Source organism: Mesoplodon mirus (genome assembly GCF_964341445.2).
Source record: "Mesoplodon mirus genome assembly, chromosome: 18".
Lineage (NCBI taxonomy): Eukaryota > Metazoa > Chordata > Mammalia > Artiodactyla > Ziphiidae > Mesoplodon > Mesoplodon mirus.
In genome coordinates, this window is record NC_138994.1 from 46,966,720 (window position 1) to 46,975,013 (window position 8,294).

The window sequence follows — 8,294 nt, forward strand, 5'->3', positions numbered from 1 at the left end:
CCGGACCGGGGCACGAACCCGTGTCCCCTGCATCGGCAGGCAGACTCTCAACCACTGCACCACCAGGGAAGCCCGGGAGCAGGGAGTCTTAACCACTGGACCACCAGGGAAGTCCCCAGAACATTTCTGTGATCCCAGGAAGTAGCCTTATGCCCATTTTCAATCAATGCCATTCCCCAGAGGCAATTGTTATTCTTCTTCTTCTTTTTTTTTTTTTTTAATTTGGCCACGCAGCGCAGGCTTGCAGGATCTTAGTTTCCCTGACCAGGGATTGAACCCGAGTCCCCTCCAGTGGAAGCGCAGGGTCTTAACCACTGGACCTCCAGAGAAGTCCCAACCCAGGGCCTTTAGTGCCAGCTCCTAGGCCCTTTTTTTTTTTTTCTGCCCCACTGTTCCAGTTATCTATTGTTGAGCAACAATGCCTAGTGGCATTAAAACAACTATTTTATTATGCTCTGGACTGTTAGTGTCTGGAACTCCAACAGGACACTGTGGGAATGGTTTATCTCTGCTCTACTATGTCTGGGGCCTTGGGTGGAAAAACAAAGTCTGGGGATGACTTGACAGCTGTGTTATCACTCACACGTCTGGCACTCACACGTCTGGCTTTTGGCTGAATCCCGCCATGAGGACTCTGTTTTTGGCTGCACCACGCGGCATGCGGGACCTTAGTTTCCGGACCAGGGATTGAACCCGTGCCCCCTGTAGTGGAGGCACGGAGTCTTAACCACTGGACCTCCAGTGAAGTCCTCCATGTGGTCTCGATGTAGGCTGGGCATCCACATAGCATGAGTGACTGAGTTCCAGAGTGAGTGTCCCAAAAGGCAGAGGGCAGGAGGTGCTAGATTCTTAAGGCCTGGGCTCAGAAAGTGGCACACTGTAACTTCTGCCACATTCAATTGGCCTGCTAGTCATGGAGCCCAGGTTCAAGGGAAGGATACATAGAACCTACGTCTAGGTGGGAGGCATGTCAAAGAATGCAGGGCCATTGTTTAAAACTGCCACACCCACAGAAGCCTCCCGTTTGGTGAGGGGCTCAGAAAAACCATCCCTGCCCTGGCAGGCCACACTGCGGTTGGTTGGCCTTATGCGCACAAAAAAAGCACAAACTCCACCAGCCTCCTGTGCTAAGTGCTAATGAAGGGCTTACATGGAAAAGGCATATCACAAGGGTTCAGAGAAGGTGCTGGAGTCATCAGGGACACTTCCTGGCATCTACCATGTGCCAGGCTCTGAGGAAACAAAGACACAAAACCTTAAGCAGTGGCTTTAGAGAGGAATGCGTGGTGTAGAGGGAAGATGTGTAAAGAAACACCACCACCTGATGTAACAGGTGCCACATGAGAGATGCCTAGAGCAGACTCATGCCACTCTGACTCAGGAGCTCAGAGAAGGCCTCTCAGAAGAGGTGATGTCTGAGTCAAAGGAGAAAGTCATTCCAGATAGAGGAACAAGACTGGACAAAGGCGAGCGAACATGAGGAAACGGTGTTGGGGCAACTAGAAGTGACTCAGTATGGCTGTGGGGTGGGCAGAGCTGAGGTAAAGCTCCAGGGACACCTGGGGGTCAGATTCCAAGGTAGATCACCTACAGGTAAGAAGTGGGCACATGGCATGAGAGGAGGAGGATGCCCATGACACTGTGGGCACTGCCATTAAGCCTGAGAGATCCCAGGAGGGGGTGGGGTCAGGAGGAAGGCGTGTCTGAGGGAGGTGGACACGTGTGGAGTCTGAGATGTCTGTGGGGCGTTCAAGGGAGATTCCAGTTCTGTGTCTGGACAGTTCTGGCCTGATGACTATATAAGATGGTGGGAGCTGCTGATGGAGAGCCTTGAATGTCAGGGTCAAGGGCCAACTCTATACTCTGCAGGCAAGGAAGAGCTAGGGAAGGTTTTAAGTAAGAGATTATAATGGCTGATACTTAATGAGGGCCCATTACATGTTGGGCACAGTCCCAAGGATTTTATATGAACTGATTTGGACCTCACAGTAATTCTGTAAGGTCAGTACCGCTGGGTCGAATTTAAGATATCATCAATTGTAATATATACCATTATGCCATGACATGTCTTCAATTTAAGATGGGTTCTTCAGAGATGTTTAAATGTAAACAGAAAAAAAAGGAAAAAAAAGCCATGGAATCAAGGAAATATATGATCTGCATTTAAAACATGAGGAAACAGAAATGACTTTCCCAAGGTCCAGTAAGAACCAGAGCCAGGATTTGAAATCGGGCAGCCCAACTCCAGAGCCCAAGTTTTTAAGCATCATTTGATACTGGACAGGATGTTTGAGCGGTGTGGAGTTTTAAGAAGACCAGTGTGGCCACTGAGGGTGCAGTGGATTTGAGGGGTGTGGGCAGAGTCAGATGCACATCTGGGAGACTGGGGTCCACAACGAGAGGGTTCTAGAGTGGGCTGGGGGCCATAGAGCAGGAGGAGACAGATAGGATAGAGATCCTTCAGGAATGGACAGAACGGCTGACCCACTGCACGGTGGGTGTGAAAACAAGGACAGCTCCGAAATGTTGAGCCTGGAAAGAGGGCACAGCCTAAGAGGGTGTGAGGCAGCTACTGCAAACCAGAGGAGAGCTGTGGTGCCTGGGCAGTCAGGAGAGGGTTTCTCACCCCAGTATGGGCAGCAACACTGCCTGGTACCTGACCGGCAATCACTTAGTATTTGTCAAATGAATGAATGTATGAATCATTGTATGATCTCAGGCAAGTTGTACGACCTGGCTGTGTGATCTCGGGGTCTCATTTTTTGGTGTAAAATGAAAGGACTGGACTAGAATGTGTAAAACAAAATAGAAGGTGTTCTCCTGGGAGGGGTAAGCATTCCCCTCTCCATCCCCAGGACCTTTATGGATCTCCCAAACAGTGGTTCTAACCCTGGCTGTAAGTTGGATTAACTGAAGCCCCATATGAGACCACTAAACTCAGAATCTCTGGAGATGAGGCCCAGCAACAGGTAGTTTTTAAAGTTGCCCAGATGACTCCAATGTCCAGCTGGTTGAGAACTGGGAGCCTCTAGGGACCCAGTTTGTAAACCACGGGGCTAGGTGAAGGCTGGCCTAGGTCCTTGGGCTGAGACTTATGGTTGGTGATAGGCCTCTCTTTTCATGTCCCATCTCCCATCCCCCAAACCCAAACTCCTGAGAGCCAAAGGACCAAATACCAGGGTCTCTCAACCACACACTGCTGACGGCTCGGACACGATCACTCTTTGTTGTGGAGGACTTTCCCGTGCATTTTTGGATATTTAGCGGCAGCCCTGGTCTCTGCCTACTAGACGCCAGTAGCACATCCTCAAAACCCCCAATCAAAACAATCAAAAATGTCTCCAGATATATTGCCAAATGTCTCATCGCGTGCAAAATCCACCCACCCCCCGGTTGAGAACCACTGTGCTACAAGAGACTCCCGCGCTCCCTCTGCCCTCCCCAGTTGCAGACAGAGGCCAGGCAGGGGTCGAGGCCATTTGACAGCAGGTTTAGTTGGGCCTGGCGGGAGGGCCTCTGTGGGAGCCTTCACAGTGTTAAATGGAAGGGGAGCATGCCAGCAGGCTGACCGATGTGGTCTCACTCTAGGGGGAGGGACTTTTCCAGAACACTCATTCCCGGATTCCCAATCAGTCACAGGAGGGCCAAGAGGAGCTTCTGGGGCAGACAGCCCCCGCTTTCCGGGAACAGGCAGAAGGGGGTGTGGGAGTGGTAGTGAGTATGGAGGGGATTCTTTCCTTCTGTAGATATTTTCCTGGCACGGTGACTGCCTCTGTCTGATTGGTTGAGGACTGGAGGGGAGGAACTTTCCAGCTGTGGGTGCCTGGGTCCCTGGAGGCCATCTGACGCTGGGATTGTGGGGATGTCTGGGTATCAGGGTCTGGAAGACAACCGTTGGGGCTGGAACTAAGGGTCTGGCTGTCCCCCTCCCCCCCCACCCCGCCCCACGAGAGAAGTGGAAGTTGTGGGCACATGCTCCTTAGAACTGGAGGCTAAGATCTGTCCTCATCTTCACAAGTCACTTTTTGCTTGGAGGCGGCTATACCTGAGGGAAGACAGAGGGTGGGAGCCCATGGAAGGGAAGGGAAGGGGGCTGGGAGGGAAAGAGGAAGGATGGGGGGTGGGGGAAGGTACTGATGGGTCGGAGGTGGTAAGGCTGTTTCTGGCCCTTATCCCCCAACTCACTCCACCGCGAAGCTCAGAATACCCAGGAGGAGGACAGCTCCAGAGACAAAGAGCAGCAGAATCCTGGCTTCCCAAAGATCGTGACTTCCTGCAGGGAACCCAGGAGGCAGTGAAAGATCCCGGGGACCACACCCATCGATGCTGGGGTAGCCTAACAGCTCAGAGATCTGGGCGGGGTGAGGCAGGGGTGGGGAGTAAGGACCTGGGAAGCAGCGCTTTCGGGGCCAGCAGTACACCTCGAAGCCCTGGCAGGTGGAGCAGTTGTACAGGGTGGTGCTGCCCCCTGCAGGAGACAGCAGGACCCGCTCTGGGGCGGGAAGCTTCGCGGAACCATCCTCCCCAAACTGCAGGCTCTCCTCAGGTCCCCCGAGGCCCCTGGCCCTTGCTACCCTTTCCCTTTCCTACTCACGGCAGGCGGGAGCGCAGAGAGCTGAAATGAAAGACAAGGAGGATGGGGGTATATGAGCTCAGCCACACGCTCCTTTGCCTGAGGACCTAGGCACCCCTTGATCCCTCAGGCCCGCATCAGTACCTTCCCTGTTGTATTCTGGGAGCTTGGTCTTTTGAAGCCATTTCCAATATGAAAGGAGTGAGGAGAGAGACCCTTTGATCTCTGGGGAGGCAGAGAGCAGCTCTAGTGCCCGGGGCCTCAGCAGGGCCAGTTCACCTCCACACCTTCACCCAGCACCGCCCCATCAAGCCCTCCTGTCTCCACCCTTCCCAGCCTCCCCAGCCCCCTCCTCCCAACCCCCTCCTTGGTGCCATCCAAGCCCCTACATTGTACCTCCCCCTCGACCTCACCCATGACCCTCAGGACTCTGTGAGTCTTCTCTGTGACTTTTTTCAAGGATGCATCATCTGTGGAGATGGGTAAGGACCGGGCGAGATTCTCTCATTGGCCCAGAAGGAGGTTCTGGGGCCTTTCCTGACTTTCCCAGGGTCTGAAGAAGCTCTCCCAGAGGGAGAGGCCAGTGTGTCCAGAGAGGCCAGTGGACTGAGAAGATGGCTGAGAGGCACAGCTGGGAGGCCACATGCAGCCCCCTTAGGGCACAGGGGTGACTGCTGCTGAGCCCATCCCTGGATGTCTGATCTTACCTAAGGCAAAGGCCGAGAAGTTCCAGGAGACCTCACAGTCCTTCCACTGGGCCTCCATCTGGCTGCAAAGCTGAGCCAGGCGGCCCGACAAGTCATGGTCTGGGAAGCGGCAGAAGACACAGGCCTGGGCGGCTGCCAGGAAGATCCCACCTAGTGCCAGCATCCACATGAGGCCCGCTGGGGGTGCTGGAGCGGGGGCTGGCCACACCTAGGCTGGGAAGGCCTTAGAATGCTCTGTGATCCTGGTTCCAGTCCTTTGCCTGGAGGTTCTAGAGTGTTCCAGAACAATTGGAGTCTCTAGAGCATTCCAGAACAGTGCCACTGCTCCATCCCTGACTGACTGGGGTAAACCTGGGGCCCAAGGAACTGGGACCAGAAGAAGAAACCTCTAGTGGGAGATGGACAGAGAAAGCAGGGCTTCTGCCGTACCCCCAGCCTAGCCCTCAGCAGCCTTTACAAGTTTGTGGTTCCAAAAGCAACTTTATTTTTCTTCTTGTAAATCATGACCAGTGATAAATAATAAGTGACTCCCCCAGTGAAGAAGTTGTTTGTGAGTATCCCAGCCCTTTCCATATCCTCCCCCACTCTCTCAAACTCTTCTGTTCATCTCCTCTCTGCCCTGGGCAGCCTTGGGCCTTCCCCAGCTATCTCCTAGCAACAGGCTCACTGTTGCCTTAGTAACCGAGAGCTCTATACAGGCCTCCAAGGCCCGGCTAAGCCCAGTGACTTCTCTTACTTCTCACCAGAAGATCCTAGTGACTCAAAGCCCAGCAGGCCCCTCCTGCCTATGTGGTGATGTGAAGCACATGTACACACACACACCTTGGGATTAACCTAATTCTCAGTCTACTCACACCCATACGGCGGACACACCTGGTGCCAAAACAGTTTCTGGGCAACCCCAAACAGGCCTGGACACGCAGCGACCACAGAAAGGCCAGCACACAGACACCACCTCCAGCGACACGGATGGGAGCCAGGATGCCAGGGACCCATGCATCAGTCAGACTCACTGGCTAACAGGCACGTACACCTGAAGGAAGGCAGGCCAAGACCCAAGGAGATGCCCCACTCCTCCCCATGGCCAGCCCCACCATCAATATGGGATCCTTTAAAACACTTGGATCTCCAGAGGGATGCTCCAGCCCCATAGTTAATGGGGATTATCCTAGCTCCCTTGTGCCAAGCTAGGGCGGGGTGTAGCCCTTCTGTCTCCCTCAGTGGTGGCTTGGAACACAGCAAAGAATCTCCCTTCCTGTGTTTCAGAGTGTTCTGACCTATCATTGGTCAGGCCAGGCCAGGCCACCAGCTCCAGGAGAAGTCACAGTCCAGAAGACCACATTAGAGCAATCCAAAGTCTCTCATTTCCCCCAGACCTCACTGTCCCTCCACGGTTCTGCTAAGCCTAGCCTGGGCAGAGAAGCATTCCCACTTTTCCAGACCCTGGATACTAAGCTCCAAGCAAGGAAACACCGAAGGTTCCCAGGCTCAGGCGAGGACCAGCCAGGGAAGCTTCCCCACCTCTCCCAGGATTAGCACCAGTGCAGACCCTCTGGTCTCGTGAGCCCTTGGGCTCTCTCCGGTTTGGGGATTCCTGCCCACATCTGGGCTCCAGTCAGGTGCAACGGGGCCCCTGACTCTCACTGCTCCAGGAGCAGAGCTAGGAAGAGGCTCAGGAGAGACTTCACCCTCTTCACTGACCCATTCTTTCTAACCCCCCCCTCGCCCACACAGTCAAACTGAAGGCAGCATTCTTAGTTCTCAGTTCCTAGTGCCGGACAAAGCGCAGAGATCGGGAGTTGAGCAGGTCTTCGGGGTCAGGGAAGACGGAGTCGAGACGGAAGCCATGCTCCAGGGCCACCCGCAGCACCTCCTCCAGGAAGCCCGGAGTGCCCACCACCTCCCGTCGCTCTCCTGGCCCCCCAGTCCACAGCGGCTGCAGCCCCAGTCTCCTGTACTCCACTTCTGGGAGCTCTGCAGGGCAGGGGGCCCATTCCAGATGAAAGTGTGGGCCTCCCTCCGCCCTGTCCTCATTGGCCACACCAAGTCGGGCACGCATGGCACCCAGACACTCAGGGTCGGTGCAGAAGAGGTTGGCCCGGAAGGTGTCCACCTGGACAGAGCTCAGCTCATAGTGGTGTGGGCCCCGACGAGCAGAGAAGTGCACCAGGCGGGGGCTGCTATCTACATCTGCGTGGAGCAGGGCGGCTGTGGGTGCCGGGGTCCCCTGAGAGGCCTCCAGTTCCCGCAGGGCATCCAGGAGGGGCCGGATCTGGTAAAAGTCAGCCTCTGCCCTGAGAAGCGCTGTCTCCCCGTATCCACAGGGCAGGTCCAGGCGGCCCAGCCGTAGGAAATTGAGGATGTGCCGGAAGGCCTTGCCATCTCTGTCGATAAAGTAGTGGCCGCCTCCCTGGGGATTGAGGTTGGGGGTCATGGGGGTACCGGCCCTAAACATGGCCCCCAGCATGGAGTCTGGGAATCGAGTCAGGGTCTCCAAAGTAGTGGAATATAGCGTGCCCCCGACATTCAGGGTCACGGGGCCCCCAAAGGAGGGGGGCGAGGAGGGCACAGGAGGAGGAGAAATTTTGAGGAGTATCGAAGACACCAAAAGAGAAGAAAAGGCAGAACTTCCTGGATGTGTGCAGAATTGGGTCGTAAGGTTCAGACTGTCTCTGGGTCGGAGGCACAGGTTGGAGTACAAGGCAGCAAGATTGGGGGCTCACTCCAGCTACCTGGGTGGTGGGGGATGGTTCCCGGGCACAGAAACGCCGGAAAGGTTGAGAGAACGGATGATACGAGCAGAGGGAAGTCAGAGAGGGACGGGAGATTTAGGCCCAGACGCATCCGATTCTGGGTGGTCGGCGATTCCTTTCTGTGGTCTTCAGACAGTGGGTTTCCGCAATCCAACCAGCAGGTGACGATGGCGAGCACAAGGCCGACTCTGAAGGGACCAGCTTCTCGGGCAGACCGCTGTCACCGTGGGCGAGTCCACGCAGGGCTCCGGGGGCCAGTCA

General features: G+C 55.2%; 2 protein-coding genes across 2 annotated transcripts; both read right to left on the reverse strand.

Moving 5' to 3' along the window:
• Positions 1-4,011: 4,011 nt before the first annotated feature.
• TMEM95 (transmembrane protein 95) lies at positions 4,012-5,449 on the reverse strand (the record flags this gene model as incomplete). The annotated part of the gene is made up of 6 exons (XM_082604615.1): positions 4,012-4,045; positions 4,186-4,468; positions 4,595-4,615; positions 4,718-4,798; positions 4,987-5,043; positions 5,281-5,449. 6 exons carry the CDS (start codon positions 5,447-5,449, stop codon positions 4,012-4,014), a joined length of 645 nt encoding a protein of 214 aa, XP_082460741.1.
• A 291-nt stretch (positions 5,450-5,740) lies between these two features.
• KCTD11 (potassium channel tetramerization domain containing 11) lies at positions 5,741-7,992 on the reverse strand. The gene has a single exon (XM_082603780.1). It carries the CDS (start codon positions 7,745-7,747, stop codon positions 7,049-7,051), a length of 699 nt encoding a protein of 232 aa, XP_082459906.1. The 5' UTR covers positions 7,748-7,992; the 3' UTR covers positions 5,741-7,048.
• Between the last annotated feature and the right edge of the window lie 302 nt (positions 7,993-8,294).

Bases quoted from the DNA above. Each gene is read 5' to 3' on its own strand.
- KCTD11 (XM_082603780.1), bottom strand. From the start codon at position 7,747: ATGCTGGGGGCCATGTTTAGGGCCGGTACCCCCATGACCCCCAACCTC.